The sequence below is a fragment of the Centrocercus urophasianus genome, unplaced genomic scaffold, assembly GCF_019232065.1.
Source record: "Centrocercus urophasianus isolate 14NV4802_14NV808 unplaced genomic scaffold, USGS_Curo_1.0 seq_29, whole genome shotgun sequence".
Lineage (NCBI taxonomy): Eukaryota > Metazoa > Chordata > Aves > Galliformes > Phasianidae > Centrocercus > Centrocercus urophasianus.
In genome coordinates this window covers 4,877,550-4,895,093 of record NW_024884855.1, presented here as the reverse complement: position 1 = coordinate 4,895,093, position 17,544 = coordinate 4,877,550, and the positions used below count along the sequence as shown (strand labels likewise).

Below are 17,544 nucleotides of genomic sequence, written 5' to 3'. Positions count from 1 at the left end.
CGGCATGGATCGAGCTGTATTTTTGGGTGGAGAAAAATTGCGCAGCAGAAACAACGCGGTAGAAGAGCCAGGTTTACATTGCTGATCATTTAATGAAAAGAGTGTTGTTTTAAATACGCTTTTCACTTTCAGAACAGTACATTCTCATCCAAACACCATTATGCCATCCTATTTCACTGCTGCATGTCGGGGCAACTGTCCTGAATCTATAAAACCCTACTTGTTGGTTCTTTTCCTTGCAGTGCAATCCTTGTGCTGAATTGTGCACACATGCAGCAAATTCTAAGCATTCAGGCTGATACAAAATGAAAATAAAATACTGTGTAATAAACACTCTTCATGTAGTTATTTCTTTTTTTTTTTCTTTTTCTTATAGGTAAATATCCAGCGGAGACTATTTAACTTCAAGTTTGGGAATCACAAAGTTCTGATGAACTGGGTTCACATCGGAAACCTGGTACAAGCTCATTTACTAGCTGCTGAGGCTCTCACCTCTGAGAAGGATTATGTAGCTGTAAGTAAACAGTATAAGCATCCTATCCCAGTAGCCTTAGCTTCCAAATAAGTTTCACTTTTGATGCTTTGAGCTCAAAGGTTCTCCAAAAGATTGTGTGCTAAATTCTCAAAAGTCTTGTGTGGATCCACAAGCACACAGACAGTGCAAGTGCAAGTACATTCTGTTGATATTTTGACTTTTTTTTTTCTTTCTGGTTTTGAAGCATACTAAAGAGTGTGAGCACTGTTGGAAATCACAGTGAATTCCAATGAATAAATAATAAATAATAAATAAATAAAATATAATATAAAATATATAAATATAAAATATAATATTAAATAAATAAATAAATAATTTGTTGAGCTGATGTGTGTCAATTCATTGTATATTTGCTGGTATGCTATTCACCAAATCAACAAAGATAGGTGGCTATGTGAGAGAAAGAAAATTATGTTTTTGTAACTGTTTTTCTCTGCTTCTTTAACAGAGTGGACAGGCATATTACATACATGATGGTGAAAACGTCGTATTTTCTGAATGGATTGTTCCATTAGTATGTATTACATACACAGTTAGCTCTGATGAAATGTATGGGCCCCAATCATGTTGTTAACTAAAAGACCATACTAACTAAATGAAGTTCAGTGCACATTAAGTACTGAATTGTCGAAGATAAAACTGAAGTCTGTCCTTTTCTCCTCACATGTCTCAAAGTTGCACTGGCTTTAGAGGAAGCTTTGTATACGCACTGCTGTGGAGTTTGGCTCTTATTGTTTTATGAGAGTTTAGCTAAGTGCATGAAAACTACTTTTAGTCCCTGAAAGGCCTCTTCCAGCTATTAGCTAATTCTCTGTTGTCAGCTGGAGCACAAAAAGGAAAGTTATTTAGAATCCTATGGTAAGAGTTAAAAAGAGGTAACAGTTTAACCAAAAGGCTGGGATATTAGGAATATGCTGAAGTTTTTGTCTTTCAGTGCCTGCACGCAAAAGACTTTTCAGGGAAATGGCTTCAGCTGAACTATGGGCCTCTGACTAAATACAGTACCTGGCTCGGTCACTTCCCCCTTGGAAATAGCACAACTTAATTTGTAGAGTATAAGATGGACACCAAAGAGGGAGTGGTGCTGTGTTTTTATGTACTGATGGGAAGATTAACTGGAAAAGGTTTAGATGTATTTTTTCAAAATTCATTTTTCCATTTTCATGCTTCATTGCCATCCTCAATTCAATCCAAATTCTCTGTTATTCTTTCCTTTTATGTCCCTTCTAGTTTGAAAAATTAGGATACAGTAAACCCTGGATACAAATTCCTATTCTCCTGGTTCATATAGCAGGTAAATATAATAAACTGCATATTTGATTATTGTGCTATTATTTAAATTTGTTTTGTTAACATCTGTAAAACTACGTAATGTTTTTATAGAATTCAGGGACTGAGCCATAGGAATTATTTTAATTAACATAATCACTTATGCCAATTGATATTAATACTACCCAGATACGGTTTAAAGGCTATTAATAAACTGAATTCATCATGTACTTAATAAACACTGCCTTGCAGTATCTTAATTGAATCCTCTGTGGTCAGTAGGAATTACAGGATGTAATGTCAGTGTCATCTGTTGATTGTTATCTGGCTGTCTTATTCAGTAACTTTCTGTCTCACAGCCGCTGTGATGGAGTATCTGCATCTGGCATTAAAGCCATTCTTCAGCTTCACACCTTTCTTGACAAGGAATGAGGTAAGTATATAACACGAAAGAATATTTATATATTTCTGATCAGAGTTCTCATGAAATGTGTGATATGCCCTCTGGGTACTGATGGTGTTAGAGCTCAGTCTCTGGCTCAGGGATTAGTCCATTCAGGGCTTAGGCAGTCAATTTCTGGCCTCATTTTTGCATGCCATCCTGGCCACTTCTTATAATATGATCAGAAACTAATCCTCACTTGAAGACTAGATAGTCCAGAGTGACAACATAGGGATAGAAGACAGAGAGAGTGACATGGTGCTGGGACAAGAACAAAACAGGTACTACATCATTTCCAGAGACAGACCGATGCCATAGAACTAGCTGTTAAAGGAAGGTGTACAGTCTCAGGTCAATGTGGTAGCAATCATCACACTGTAAGGTTAGCCAGTAATTAGAAGGTTCATTAAAATAATTATAAATTGGAATGAAAAGTCAATTTCCTGCAAGCAAAAATATGGACAAATCTGGACAAATTCATTTTTATCTAACTTATGTTTTTGTATCAAAATGCTTCACTCTATCATCTACAGTTTTTCTTACTGTATTTTAGCCTGTAACATAATAGGAAACAGAAGGGATTAATGGACCTTAGTAACTGATGCTATAGTCTTTCAGTCATTCCACATTTGTGTATCAGTTTTTATATTTCTACCTTAGTTTTATATCTGAAGCAGAAATAAGGCTGTGCAGCTGGTGCACTTTCACAGTCAGCCTGCTTTCAATCATGGAGGATGCATCCATGCAGAAGTGAACGTTTTCCAGTTCTAGATGTGCATTTCTGCAAAACTGGGAAGCCGTGCCACCACAATACATGCATACATACAATTCCATTACATATTTGTTTGTACACATGAGTCAGTTTGGGAGAAGTGTGCTGACTTGTTGTGGGAGATTTCCTTAGGTATTACTTGCAGAGCTTGTTGGTCACAATTGAGAAATCAGTGGCATAAACTCCTTTTCCACTCAGTCCACCAAGGATCTTGTTGCACTTTGATTCTTTGTCAGCAACATAAACTTATTCTATTAGCTCTGGACAGAATCAGAACTGAAATATGTATGTTTTTGAGTGTCTATTCGTGTTTTTAATTCCATGTAATATCACTGTTGGCATACGTTTGTTGATGTTCTATAAAACCAGATGTGAAGTCACTTCCATAACTGTCCTTTTGGATTTTAGGTCTGGAACGTTACTGTAACTCACACTTTCCGAATAGACAAGGCACGAAATCAACTTGGTTACAAACCAAAGAAATTCTCATTTGCAGATTCTGTGGATCATTATCTTAAAACAAGACCTGTTTGCCAGGAAGGTCACACGTTCCTTAAAAAGCTCTTTGTTTTTGGTCTTTTGTTAAGTTTAATCATTCTTTCCTTCTTCTAACATCAAACAGCTATCCACCTGTTCCTGAAAAACTAGTTTTGTTTCTGGGGATGACTGACCTGCTCGTTCTGTATTCCTCAGTCGTATGAAAGTTCTTGTTCTTATTTGTTATTCTTATCATTGTGATGACTTCTCCCTGGTCTTACCCAAAATAAAAAAGTGAAAACAAAGTGCATCAGGAAATGTTCCAAAGGACAATGCAGTGACACAGAATCAAAGGAACTCACCACTGATGGGTGAAGGAAGAGTTTGAATGCACTGGATCACTACTGGATCACGTCATACTGAGAATGATTTTCTAAAAACAATCATCCAGAAGGGTGAGGATTTGGAAGAGGAGGAGCCGTCATAGAAGCGCAGTGCTGTAACAAAACCAGTGGCTCCAATGAAGAGAAGTCTGTCTCAACGATTGCTCTGATGAAGCTGCTACTACAGCTACTGCATGTTAGTGCCAGGAATTACGAAGACCTGGGAAATATTACAAAAATAAGTGAAAATGTATAAATGACAGGTGCTGAGAGGACGAAAGTCGTATTTATGTGAAACAGTTCTGTTGTTCAAAAGCAGTGTAAAAGCTGTAATAAAATGTATATATAAAATAATTTTTAGATGCAATAATAAATCTCAACTGAACCAAATACTGCTTTTAAGGAGTCTGTAGAAAGGGAGGGGGATGGCAGGTAACTGGAATTTAGGAAGGAGCTACTGCTGTCTCTCTGCGTGAGTGGAGCCAGGTCTGCAATGCTGCCTTGTGCTGGGATGTTGTCATTCAGTGAACTGCTGTTGTGGTGTCAGCAGGCAGACCAAGAGCTCAGCCCTGAGTTTGGGTCCAACCTCTGCCTTTCTCCTTAAGATTTCCTTAAGATCTCCTTAAGATCTTCTTAACATTAAGAGTTGCTTGCAGGCTGGACTGTGCTACATAAGGTCCATGTGTTCTACATGTATACATATAATGTGTTTCCCAGATGAATTTTCATGAGGTTACTCTGGATCAGGAGAGGCACCTTTGCCAGGGTGAGTCACAGAGGAGAGTGATGGAAAAGCTCTGCCGCCTGAATATCTGCACTCTGTATTTGTCTTGCTTTTGCATTAGCATTTTGTGGGAGTTTTAAGACTGAGAAGTTCATGGAAACTCTCATTATATCTTTAAATCTGCAGGGTACGCAGGAGTGCTAACAGCATCCCTACCATAAACTGTTCCTATCTTGAATAATACCCAGTGACAGGAAAACATGAGCAACCACAAGTTGACTCTGCAATGCATATAAGCAAAGATTTGTTTTACCTTTTTTTTTTTTTTTTTTTAAACAAATAAACAAGTAGCTCTCTGTGCAGTGAAGGCAGAAAGCCTGATCTCTGAGGGACTGGTGTTGTAAGACTGTCTTGTCCATACAAATAGAACTCTACAAACGGGACTGTGGCAGTGGCACTGATCAGCCCTCTCTCCTACTCCTTTCAGGAAGTGGAAAGGAACTCAGTATATAAGAGACCTTTAATCAAATGTGGATAAGCCCAGTTACATATGAAGCAATGCAGCTGGCTGACAGGCAAGTGCTGTGGCAGGTACTGCATAAACCTTGTTCCTTTGAAATGCAGAATAAAACCCACATGTATAAAGTTACTTCACAGCGAGAGCGTTTTAACTACATGCAAACATATTTAATTTGCCTTTAAACTAGTTATTTATGAATCTTGCATATATCACTTTTATTAGACTGATGGCTCAGGACTGCATCCCAGGTGACACCGACACTTTGCAGAGCAGAGCTCAGACAGCTGGCTGAAGTCCAGTGAGAGGAGCTTCCATGGGCTCTTGGTTTTGGGTGTTCCTCAGCAAGGAGTAACCACAAAACTTGCTGGCTCTGTGGCTGCAGTTTGTGGGGAACCCTGCTGTTCTGCTCCTGGGATGCCAAACCTCTGAGCTGCTACTTCAGGTAAGATGCTTTTTACATCTGTACTGCACTAGTGCTGATTAACGCTAACTGGTTTCATTAATTTCCTGTTATTACAAATCAGCGTTTGAATTTTAAGACAACTTTTTGTATCAGTATGGAACAGCTGTCACACTTCTGTCAGTCTTTACGGAGCCTGTTTGTGCTGGCTACCGTTAGAGTTACATGTGCCCTACCATAATGGCAAGTGTGTCTTTAAAGGATTAAAATTTAATACGAACATTCAGCCATGGCACAGCTGTGATGGAAAAGGTAAGAGTGCTCCAAGTTCAGTTTGTTTGTGCCTGGAGTGGGTAACTGTACCGCCTGCAGCTCCCGACCCCCCCACACGCTGCCCATAGGGCAGGGCAGGGCAGGGACCCCGCAGCCCGCGTCCGTGCGATTGTTTCCTCTGGGATTTGCCGCTGTTCCGCAGGTGTCGCCGATGCTGTGCGTCTCTCCGAGCCATGTCCCAGCAATGACTCTCCGGACATTGACCGAGAGATGCCGTTTTATTCCCGAGCATCCCGTCCAGCAGGTAGCTTGGGGCACACGGAGCCCGGCCGCCGGCAGCGCCTTCCAGCAGCGGGCCGGAGATGCGCGCAGGTGAGAACCGCCGGCAGCTGCTGCCGCGGGGTCCCGGGGATGCCGCGGGGCTCAGGGAATGCCGCTGGAGGTCACGGCACCCCAGGCGTGCCGCGGGACGAGCGCCGTCCCACAGAAGGGCAGGGGGTCCCAAAGGCGCCGCGAGACGAGCGTGACCGCGGGGTGCTGCGGGACTCCGCCGCAGGGAGCGGGGCCCGCCGGGAAGCCGGGCGTTAAGCGCGGGGTCGGCCCGCGCCTTTGGGGCCGTTCCGCCGCACGGCGGCCCCGGAGGGCGCCCCAGAGGTGCCCTGGCCGCTGGGCCATGGCCGGACTCCGGCTCCTGGCCCCGGAGGTCGTCCGGGGAGCGGCGGTTTCCGTGCTGGCGTGCGAATTTGCAAGTGAGATGCAGAGAATAGCGGCGGCGGCTCGGGTGGCCTTTAATCTTTTATGGAGGCGCGGGGAGGGGATGCGGTAACGCTGCCTCAGTACCGGTCGCCTCTGACTCGCCGTGTCGGCAGCGGGTACCGTTGGCTGTCGCTTTACGAATGGAAAAGACTCTTCTTGTTTAAAAAACAATTGTTTCGCTCCTACTTTTTGCTCAATACACCCACTGACCGGGTCTTTCCTTTTCTGTCACTTTGCAATTGTGCTTTAGTTCTGCGGGAAAGTGAGGGGTCAGATGGGCTGATCCACCCTGTAAGGACATCAGATAAATAGCAAGCCTTTCTTTCCGTCTGAAGTACTCAGCTCCAACCGCTGCCAATAATGAAAGCGCAGTGTATTTTAATTTACATTCAGCTGATTCTTAGAATGGTGTTGAAAACATCAGTGTGCTCAGATGGCTTTGCAATAAACCGTGGACAAGTAAACAAAGCACTAAATTCGTTTGCACCAAGGCCAGTTTTGTTCCACTGTTCTGTTGGGCCTTGGTTGCTTGGTTTTAAAGTATTGAGACTTAAATGCAATTTACTGAGTGTTTTCCTGACAGTTCAGGATTTAGGTATGGCCCTGTTTCATGTATGACCCCTAAAGGCCACCACCGATCTTTTATAACATGAGACAACCAAACGTAGCTTGGTCTTCTAAAGAGGAATCTTTGGACGTTTGGAACCAAGTGTTTTGCTTTGTCTTTAGGTTGCACTGAAGTAAGACCTTGCTGCTGCAAGTAGAGCTGGTTGCCATGAAGCTTGCTGGAATTGTGTGCATCAGGGAACACTATGGAGCAATTTTCAACATGGAGAAGAAACTGTTGTTTGCATCTGGTCACAGAGGACATTATTTCAACAACAGAAAACTTCCAGTGAGTGGGGCAGCAAATCCCTGGCACCAACCCCCTAGCTCTGGAGTGAAGGGAAATGCTGGAGCACCGAAGGATAAAACCATGAGAGCAGTGGTGACGGGAGGTGGAGGCTACTTGGGATACAAGCTTGGATGTGCTCTTGCCAGCTCAGGAGCTTCGGTTGTTCTGTACGATATACACAAGCCTATCTGGAAAGTTCCTAATGGAGTAGTGTGCATCCAGGTATGACAAAATACATGCTCACAACAGTAAGTTAATTTGCCTTTTCTGTAACATTTTACTAGTATTTGCAGAATCCAAATACCCTACTGCAAAAAATTGGAAATGTTAAGGACATTTTCAACTGTGTGAATATCCCACATGATTTTTTATCAGCAAGCATTTAATATTCACATGGAATAAGAAGAGTGATGAGAGCTGTAATGTGCAGCACAGAGTACTGCTTCATCTCCTGTCTCTGAAGGAACTCCTCAGGACCATCACTCCCCACACCAGGGCCTTAGTTTGTTCACCTCTGATGAGATGAGATGAGTAGTGCACTTCATGATTCATAGAGGTGTTAAGAGGTTAATGAACATTTTTTAAATTCTTTGAGTTCTACAGAAGAAATGTGTGATTATGAGCAAGTATTGAAATGGAGCTACTGTTCAGTCCCAGGATGTACTGTATGTGCCATTACAAAAACACATTCCCTCTGTGCTAACCCACTGTATGACAAATGCTAACCTATCGTTTTGATTCCAGGTCCAAATATCTTTTCATATGTATTACAGGCAGATGTCAGGGATTATGATGCCATATTTGCAGCCTGTGAAGGGGCTGACTGTGTGTTTCATGTAGCTTCATATGGAATGTCAGGAAGAGAGCAAGTGAGTCCAAATTGTTTTGTATGTTTCTGTGTGACTGCCCACACTGAGGATGGGAGGCCTGATTTTGTAACATTGCATGTTAGATCTTTTTCACTTCAGATGAAGCTGGGAGCCTGAATCCATGCCCATGCTGGTCTGGTCAACTGCTCTGTGCAAACAAGTAGGCTGCTTACAGTGCCCTTTTCCTAGTATGAAATGATTTCTCCATCATTAGAGGCACTAACTGCAGCCTGGGAGGCTGTTGGTTTGGAACACTGCAAGAACAAAGGGACAGAAAAGGGAGGGCAGGTTCACTCTAAAACCTCTTTCCTTAAACCTTTTAAATGGAACCCCTACATGTAAGGTCACTGGACGCAGTGAAATGTGAACTGAATTGTAAGTTATTTTATGTAACTAAATTAAAATAACTGCCTTCTTTCAAATCCTAATTGTTTGCCACTAGTAGGTAAAAAGCTGTAAGGATGTACTTGATGTGGGATTCTGAACCACAGTTTTTTTATGATTGAAGTCAAAAACACACACACTCCTTACATTATTAAATTAAAATGAACTTCAGTAATTATCTTAACTGTATAAAAGAGCTTCTAAAAATGTTTGCAGCTGGGCAATGTGTACTTGGAATTACTCTGGGTAGAGCCAGCTGGTCAATGAGTACTACTGAAACATGGGCAATGTAACACACTGTTTACAGTCTTATAATCATTGGAGGTAGGAAGAAACACCATGATTCTCTTCACTTCAAGCAAGCTAGTCTCTAAAAAATGTAAGAAAATTACAAGTGTAGCTTAAAAATAATAGTAAATCACTTCTTGATGTCTGAAACCTCAGTCTATACATATATATATATATATATTTTAATCAAAGCACTCATTACTTTTATCTATGGACACTTACAGTGTCCACCTGTGGAATTTAGAATGTATCATTACTCAAAAGGGCACCACTTTATTTTCCCAGTTGCACAAAGAAGAGATTGAAACAGTAAACATCGATGGGACAAGATTCATCATTGATGGTATGTATGTAACCCTGCTGGTAGGTGTTGGTGTGGCATATCAAAGTATCAAGCCATTTAGGAAAAAAAACCTACTTGGTTGTCATGAACTGCTTTTTTTTACCAAATACATCACAGTTTTGACAGAAGATGAGGAAACATGTCAATGGTCTTTTCATACCTGGGGCAAGATATTAGTGTCAGCACTACAGTTCAACTACTTCAGCTTGTCATAATCATGTCTGACATTATGGCAGAGTCTGTATGCATGTAAGACATGAACAGCTTTCCATGCTGTAAGCCTCACTGCTGCATTACAGTGTGTGCGCAGGTCGTGGGCAGCCCTTGGAACAGAAAGTCTTCCAGCTACCTACCCGGCTGGGGCTGCAGCCCTCTCACCAGGCTGGTAGCAGCCAGCCCAAAGGCAAACTGTTAGCTTACATTACCTAAATTAGGAGATGCAGAATAATAAAGCACTTGGTTCTGAACAGATATTTTCTATTTAACTGTTGTCTTCCATATACTTTGTGTCTTAAATAATCCAATAATAAAATGGATTTGCTCTTCTAAGATTTGCCAGAAAATCTAACAAGTTTCTCTCAAGAAGCACACCTCCCTTTCATACAGGTTTTTTTCTATTTTGTTCAAGCTTCCACTGAACTACTTTACTTTATATATTGCTGCAGCTTGCAAACAAAGGAACGTCACTAGATTGATATACACCAGTACAGTGAATGTGGTGTTTGGAGGGCTTCCTATTGAAGATGGTGATGAGGAAACTGTGCCATATTTTCCTATAGAAAAGGTATTTGGGTTGTATTATTTTTTCACTTTTCTTCTTTGTTTACATTCTTCTTTCCCCCCTCCACCCCCCCCCCAAAAAAAGCCTGGCATTTTGAATAATACAATATATCAAATACTATTTTCTCTGAGGCAGTGCAACAAGAGAACAAACTCTAGAATACAGACCAGTCCTGATGTCTTAAAAAGTTGGCTCCTGATTTTTCCGTTACCTGAAAAAGAAATCCAGATTACTAAGTACTGATCAATTACATTCTTGGCAGCATTAAAGCATACATATATTTATTACTTCTCAAATGGGCTGAAATTAATTAACTGGGTTTGCATAAACAAAAATGTTTGCTTGCCTTAACAATCTGCACATATTTTATCCTAAACCAGTATCCCAAAACTTCCATATTGTGAGGTGTTTGTTGTCATCTGCTATGTAAGAAGGGAGTAGAGAAGCAATGCCTCTCTGTTATGCCATGTCAAGAATAGATACAAACCTGTCTGCTTTTTCTCTGTAGCATGTTGATCATTATTCCAGAACCAAATCAATTGCAGAACAAATGGTACTAGCAGCTAATGGAACTCCACTAGCAGGTACTTTTCTGTTAGCAGTTCATAGTAAAATGTACTCCTCTTCTTCCCTTGCCTCACTAACATCCTGCATCCTGTATCAGTCATTCAGTAGACAAGAGTGTCCAGCAGTTAAGAAATCAAGTTACTTCCCCTTCTCACAGACTGAAGGATTTTCTCTTAAAAATCACTTTTAATTGTAGTTCTCACAGTGCCAAGAGAAGGTCTTGGCATGGCAGCAGTGAGTTCAGCATCTTCATTGAAAAGATTAAGACAGCAATAAATTAAACAGTAATGTGTTTATGTCGCTGCAATATGCAGCATAAGTAGAACATGAATGCTGATGAAATTGTTCTCCCCTTCCCTTATATATTAAAATCTGAATAAGGCACCTGATACTACAGCCTGGAATTATTTATTAGTGCTTCCCAAAGTTTTCCGTGTTGAGGAAGGCAGTTGTACACTTGAATACTTAAGCTCACCTGTGAGATACTGTAGCTGCCTGCACAAAGCAAATTAATGTAAAGTGCAACGTGACGCCCTGCCAACGAGTGACACAGGGCTCAATTTAGCTGTGGGCAACTTAGAAAAAAGACTTTCTGCACCTGATACTTGCAGAGAGCTATAAACAGATATCAAGTCATTGACTGGCATTTCACAGCCATAGAATTATTTTGTCCAAAAAGCTTTTTTTCTTATTTTCTCCTTTCTTAGCAGCTCAACATATCAAAGATGCTCTGATTTTGGGAGCAGTATAGATAGTTGTGCATTTCTCAATGAAACTCACACTAATTTACCTGTGCAAAGGATCAAAGCAATTCATTGGGATTTTAGCCAGCCACTGTTCCAAACATCTCAATTAGATCCTGTGCTCTCAGCATGAATGAGTATTTTGCAGGTTTTCAAGTAATATTAGGAAGAGTTATTAAGAACAGAAGATGACAAACCAGTCAACTGCTACACTTGGGAATCACTGGATTTTTACAGTGGCCCTTACTTTCTCCCACTGAGGTTCTCAAGAGGTTCCACAGCAGTTCTAGTGGGAGCAGGCTGTGCCTACTACTGAGAGCCTTTCAGCTCCATCTTGCACACACAGTGAGATACTGTTTCCCTGCAATAATTTTCTAAGAGATCAGTTTGCTTTCATTCCACATTCTCACTAATGACTTGCTCACTTCAGCAAATTCATCCCCACAGCTGGCACTCTCACCGACTGCTTTGGCACAGAGATAAAGGACTGGTTGGTTAGAAGTTTGGAAATATCTAGTAAATTCTAGGAATTTAGCTATGCCAATGCTTTGAGAGCTCTTAGAATGGTTTGGGCTGGAAGGAACCTTTAAAGACCTCTGAGTCCCTCCCTGCCCCTATGGAATATTGCTGGCAGGATTTTTTGAATCCTGTCTTGTTATTTTGCATGGTTTGATTTGCCAATATTCATCTACTAGTTCAGCACTTTCTGGTGTGTGGTCTTTTTAAGCTGGTGAAGCAAATTTAATTTAGAGTAAGTTATGCTACAGCATTCTTCAGCTCATGCGGTGATAACGTAAGTCGTGTGAAGCTCACGTGGTTTGAATCGTTGTCTCAATTTTCCCAGGAGGTGGAGCACTGCATACATGTGTTCTTCGCCCGCCAGGAATTTATGGACCAGAGGAGCAAAGACATCTGCCAAGGCTAGCAGTATGTACTTCCATTTTCTAATCAGCAGCATTTTCTGGGGTACTGAACAGCATCACTTATGTGTATTACAGACTGACCAACCTTCTGATCTGGCATCAGTTGAACAGTTCGATTGTCTGTTGATGATATTGCAACTTTTTTTGGTCAGACACTGTATGACATCTACAAAGAATGCATAATACATTAAAAAAGCCTCTTTTTAAATACAAACACATGGAAGTCCAGCTTTACAATGTAATGCTTACTGTAATTATAAAAGTCAGGCCATTCTATGATATTTCAAAAATCTGCTTGCATACAACTTAAACCAAAATACTGATGAAAGGAGATAGAGCAACACATATTTCCAGTCTTATTTCTTGCTTTGGTTTCATGTTTGTTTTATGTCTATAGAGGAATATTGAAAGAGGGATACTTAACTTCAAGTTTGGGGATCCTTCTGCTAAAATGAACTGGGTGCACGTAGAGAACCTTGTACAAGCTCAAATTCTGGCTGCTGAAGCTCTCACTCCCGAGAAGAACTACATAGCTGTAAGTAAACAATGAAAACACCATAGTTTTCATTTGGCTGTGGATCCTGCCACGGTATCCTGCACTGCAGTAACTACTGTAGTAATACTGTGGTCCTTTGGCTTGTGTTGTCTGTATTTTTTAATTGACAAATGTGCCATGGACAGTGTGAGCTGTGGCAGCACTGGCTGTGCAGTGTGTTGAGCTGGAATATTCAGTTCTCCAAGAATAGCTACATCTTTGTGCTTTTATGATACTTATTTGCCATTTCTGAAGATGAGAAAAAAATATTTGATATCAGAAAAGTAGATTAGGAAAGGAAAAGTAGATTAAACTACTTTTTCTAAAACTCTAAAAACAAATTGCTAAGAGATAATTTGCAGCTTTGTTACACAGATGGAACTGTGTGGGTTTCAGTGACTCTTAACTAGACTGGGGCCAGAACATGTCCTACCATCTTCTAAATATGTGTCAACAGCAAAAGTTATCTATTGCACTGCTTCCAGTGCATTTGGTAATCCCTATATAGTCTGTCCAGTCTTTCTGTATACGTAAATCTGTAAGAAATAATTTGTACCAAGGTATGTTAGGCATACAAACTGCTTCTCAAGTTGACAGTGAATTTCATGGCATGCAGAAGAAAAGATGATGGAAATATGTGCAGTTTGTTGGCTTGTATGTACATCCATGTGTACTGCACGTTTCTATATAATACAGCCTTTGAGCTATTCATAAGGAGTAAGGTGAACAAGTCAACGTATATGCAGTGTTATTTTTACTAACTTGTCTCTTCTCTACCTGTTCAACAGAGTGGTCAGGTGTATTTCATTCATGATGGTGAAAAATTCAACCTTTTTGAATGGTTAGCTCCACTCGTACGTACACTGTATGCTTTATCTCTAAATATATTAGTTTGTTTTACTGTACACAACTCTGGCTTTGAGTGCAAATGACATATTTGGGTTCAGTGTGCATTCAATTCTTGCTTGAATTTCATTTTGATTAGTGCTGTAACAAAGCCTACTTAAAATGTCACTTGAAAGCAGCTGTACTCACTGAGACAAAAGGACTTTCTGAAGCAGGGTCCTCCTTTGGATAGCCATCATCCTCATTGCTTGGGCATTCTTCTGTTAACAGTGGCTATCTTAGATGGACAAAAATATAAATTCAAATTATGACTCTGAAAATACAGAATAACTCTAATATCCAATATTTTTAGTTCATTTTGCTGCTAACGACGTGCTCTAAACCATAAGTATGTCAGGATATTAAATTTGGTATCAGCACACCATGATATTTAAGTCAATTACCATAGACCTGTTTTGTAATTTTCTAAAGACTGCTACTTGAAAATCACAGTGTCTGCTTGTGACACGTAACTGGAATCCCCTAAAAATGAAAAATCAAGTAGTAACAGCAATTATTAAATGTTCTGCCTTATCAGTAAATACTTCCATCTCCTGTACTGTATTTTTACTGTTGTTTTTTTTTTTTTTAATCTCTTTCAGTTTGAAAGATTAGGTTGCAGTAAGCCATGGATACCTATTCCTACTTCCTTAGTTTATGCATCAGGTAAAAATTCTTTATCAGTCTTTCTCTGTCCAGCCAAGCAACCCTCTTCCCAGTTGTAACATGATATTGTGGGTTGTTCTTTTTTTCTTAATGTGGCCACAGTTCTTGTTTTCACACATAAAATGTGCTGTAAGCTCATCTTGTATGCAACAGTTCTGCGTGAACTTCAGGTGTGTATGTGTGCTGAAACCAGAATGATCTGTGAGTTAAGTCACACTAAAACAGATGGTTTGGGTTGGTTGTAGTTTCTAAGGCTTACCAGATGTGCAGCTTTGTGGAAGACGTAGAAGGTTTTATGTAAAAATCCATGACTCCATGAAATACCTGCAGATTACCAGCTTTGCCTGCACAAGTTAATTTCTTGTACTCCCTTCTCCCATACTCCCCCCGAAACAAACCCACGTGCCACTAGATTGAATCTCACCCAGAAGAGTTTGGTTTTATCATGTCTGTATGAGTTCTCAAGATCGTTGTGCTAGCCCAGTTACAGCCTTCAAACCCTTGTGAGGCACACACCCTAAAATCAGGCTGACTGAAGCAAGAAAGATGAAACCCAGCTCCTTGTCAGCATTAAGGGTGCCCTGAGCTCTCCTAGGCTCAGGATTATCCTTCACTATCAAATATAGTGTGTGATATGCCACAATCATAAGGTACTGCAACTGGCTATTCTTCCCTCAAGAAGAAATCTTTTGTTCTGCAGCCACAGTCATGGAGCATCTTCATCTGATACTGAAACCATTGGTTGAGCTGTCACCTCTGCTGACCAGAAATGAGGTACAGGTTTGTTTGTAAGCTCCCTTGTTCCCCCAGGATGCACACGTACCATATGAGTACAGCTGGGACCTAAGGTTTGAAGACCCTTCAGGCACCCTAGGGATGACTTTTACTGTGTCCTTACATACATAGGAGTGCAGAACACTTTGTGGATGTTTTCAGGAGTAAATCGTGCTGTGCAGCCTTTACTGCTTCTTTGGACTCTCGGCACACTCCTGTTGGGTGAACAAAAAGACTACATGACATATGTCAGTAGTCAACAGGTTTGGATATGCATATTTTTAAATACAGTTTTACAGTTCGTTTTAGTGGGTCTTTGCCACCGTGCACAGCCTTTGTTCAGCTCTGCTACACACTCACACTTTGTGTGTTGGCTCCTTTGCTGACAGGTGCAGAACGTCTCCACAACGCACACCTTCAGCATCGACAAGGCCCGCAGGCAGCTGGGCTACAGCCCGGAGAAGTTCGCATTCGCCGATTCTGTGGAGCATTACATCAAAACCAGAGCAGAGGCCCGGAGCGAGCACGTCTTCCCCAAAGTGATGCTTTTGTTCCTTGCGATTTTAAGTTTGATTTTTCTTTCTTTAAGATTTGATGACCTTTCAGTTTTGCACTTTTTTAAGGAAACACAGCACTGACTCACACAGGCTGCATGTGCTCCCTGCAGAATTGCTCCCATGGAACATCCCCAGCTCCACAGACAGGCACTTATTTTAGATTAAAAACAGAACAAACCTGAACACCACCAACACTGTAAGCAATTGCAGCCAAAGTCCATCACTAAGACACGTTTAAAGTCACACATATTTCCAAACTGACTGCTGGAGTGCACGAGGAGCTGCGAAAAGAACACAGGGCACAGCCGACGGAGAAAAGCAGCGGAAAGCAGATGGAGACAGCGCAGGAGCGGGGAGCTGAGAAACGTGCGGAAGAAGCACGCGGAGCACTCCCGGCTGTGAATCGCCCCTGTGGGCTGCACGGAGCTCACACGGTGTGAATTTCCTTTGTGAACTGACCGCGTCACTGCATATGAGGGAAAATAAAAGGGAACGTGAAGCTCCGTGAAACCGGTGCGGTGCCTCTCTGCGGCTCCGCGCTGCCACGTCTCCCAGGGCTGGGCTGTGCCGCCTCTAAGCACTCCCACAGACCGCCTTCCCTTCCCCCGGGATGCTGGGAGGGAACAGCCGGGAGCGGAGTACAGGAGTGGGTGGGCAGGAGGCGGAGCGGAGCCGGGGGACACGGACGGCCGTGACCGGGGGGCGGTGAGGGCACGGGCGGACGCGTGGCGAGCGTCGCTCTCCGCCTCCCCGCCTGCATTCCGAAGCCAGAGGGCGGCGGTGAGCGGCGCTGTACCCAGCGCTGCACGGAGCTCCGCGAGGTGATGCTCGGAAGCCCCGCGCCCCGCCGGGCGGCTGCCGGCCGGGAAAAGGAGCCGCCGCCGAGGCGAGACAAAACTTCTTGGCAGCGGTGGGATTCGAACCCACGCCATCGAAATGACTGGAGCCTAAATCCAGCGCCTTAGACCACTCGGCCACGCTACCGCCTGGTGGTTGTGCGGCCTGCGAGGCCCTTTTCAGCAGGCAGAGCCGCGCTTGTACCCGCGGAGCGCCGCCCGCGCCGCCGTTCCGTGCTCGGGCGCGGCGGTGCGCATCAGCTCCGCTCCTCTCCGCGGGAGGCACTGCAGGCGCGGCCTCCCCGCCCTCAGGCGTAGCGGCTCGGCGCTGCCGAGGGCGCTGTCGCAGCACCATGCTCCCGGAAGGTGGCGCCAGCACCCCGGCCAGGCGTCAGCAGCGCGCGGCGGCTGCACGCGCGGCCCCGGTGCCGCCCGGCCCGACCTCTGACCTCTGACCCACAGAGCAGCTGCGCGCGCCGCTGCCGGGCTGGGCGGTGTGGGCCGAACCGCTCCTGCGCTTCGCCTCAGCGCGGGCTGGAAACAGGACGGAGAGGGGACTGCGTGTGGGCCGGTACCTCGTATTTAATCTTAATACACGTTTTTCTTTAACCCAGAACCTATCCACGTTAATTTCCACATAGTCCATAAAAGTGAAAGGAGTTTTGTTTAACATTTCCACAGCTCCTACCTCGAGGAAGAGCTCAGCCACCGATGCGTTTAGCGGGGGGAGCGCTGAGCAGATGAGAAGTGTTGGCACTGGAAACGCGCTGCGCACCGCCTGTGTTTCTCACGGGGCAATGGAGCGTAGTGCAGGGCAATGGAGAGCAGTCCAACGCGCTCCCCTGACAGCCCGGGCAGCCGCTCCCGGTCGCAGCCTCCACAGCTTCCAACCTGCGTTCCGGGCCGCTTTTCCTTACGCACACACAAACACACCCCGAGGGAAGCGC

At 43.1% G+C, this 17,544-nt stretch overlaps 2 protein-coding genes, 1 long non-coding RNA gene and 1 other non-coding gene across 11 annotated transcripts in view; 2 read left to right on the top strand and 2 right to left on the bottom strand.

Moving 5' to 3' along the window:
- Window positions 1–4,888, top strand: part of LOC122165068 (putative short-chain dehydrogenase/reductase family 42E member 2) — a 29,947-nt gene extending 25,059 nt beyond the window's left edge. For 3 of the 4 annotated variants that reach the window (XM_042827695.1, XM_042827696.1, XM_042827697.1), the window contains 5 exons: window positions 377–514; window positions 984–1,049; window positions 1,766–1,829; window positions 2,164–2,237; window positions 3,427–4,293. In XM_042827695.1, the coding sequence (XP_042683629.1) occupies window positions 377–514; window positions 984–1,049; window positions 1,766–1,829; window positions 2,164–2,237; window positions 3,427–3,630 (546 nt within the window). In that variant the 3' untranslated portion in view covers window positions 3,631–4,293. Of the gene's footprint in view, window positions 1–376; window positions 515–983; window positions 1,050–1,765; window positions 1,830–2,163; window positions 2,238–3,426; window positions 4,294–4,788 lie in introns of those variants that run through there. The other variant, XM_042827698.1, reaches the window with a different exon arrangement.
- On the bottom strand, window positions 3,921–17,501 carry LOC122165069. 5 transcript variants are annotated; one of them, XR_006170376.1, is made up of 5 exons: window positions 17,286–17,501; window positions 15,254–15,419; window positions 13,915–14,002; window positions 10,279–12,877; window positions 3,921–4,098 (listed from the first exon to the last, which is right to left on the bottom strand). It is a non-coding gene; the product is annotated as an uncharacterized LOC122165069 (long non-coding RNA). The 5 variants fall into 5 exon arrangements; XR_006170377.1 differs by lacking the exon at window positions 3,921–4,098 and having other exon boundaries at window positions 9,410–10,322; window positions 12,235–12,877; XR_006170373.1 differs by lacking the exon at window positions 3,921–4,098 and having other exon boundaries at window positions 9,410–12,877.
- LOC122165067 (putative short-chain dehydrogenase/reductase family 42E member 2) lies at window positions 5,358–16,260 on the top strand. Its single transcript, XM_042827694.1, has 13 exons — window positions 5,358–5,564; window positions 5,998–6,167; window positions 7,281–7,668; window positions 8,220–8,315; window positions 9,273–9,330; window positions 9,996–10,114; window positions 10,620–10,695; window positions 12,266–12,348; window positions 12,742–12,879; window positions 13,668–13,733; window positions 14,367–14,430; window positions 15,131–15,204; window positions 15,594–16,260. Exons 3-13 carry the CDS (start codon window positions 7,327–7,329, stop codon window positions 15,840–15,842), a joined length of 1,365 nt encoding a protein of 454 aa, XP_042683628.1. The 5' UTR covers window positions 5,358–5,564; window positions 5,998–6,167; window positions 7,281–7,326; the 3' UTR covers window positions 15,843–16,260.
- TRNAL-UAG lies at window positions 16,664–16,745 on the bottom strand. The gene has a single exon. It is a non-coding gene; the product is annotated as a tRNA-Leu (tRNA).
- Window positions 17,502–17,544: the final 43 nt, after the last annotated feature.

Excerpts from the sequence above, each read along its gene's own strand:
- LOC122165067 (XM_042827694.1), top strand. The coding sequence starts at position 7,327 with ATGAAGCTTGCTGGAATTGTGTGCATCAGGGAACACTATGGAGCAATT. Across the intron at positions 10,115-10,619 it reads CATATTTTCCTATAGAAAAG|CATGTTGATCATTATTCCAG; the intron begins GTATTTGGGTTG and ends TTTTCTCTGTAG. Across the intron at positions 12,349-12,741 it reads GACATCTGCCAAGGCTAGCA|AGGAATATTGAAAGAGGGAT; the intron begins GTATGTACTTCC and ends TTATGTCTATAG.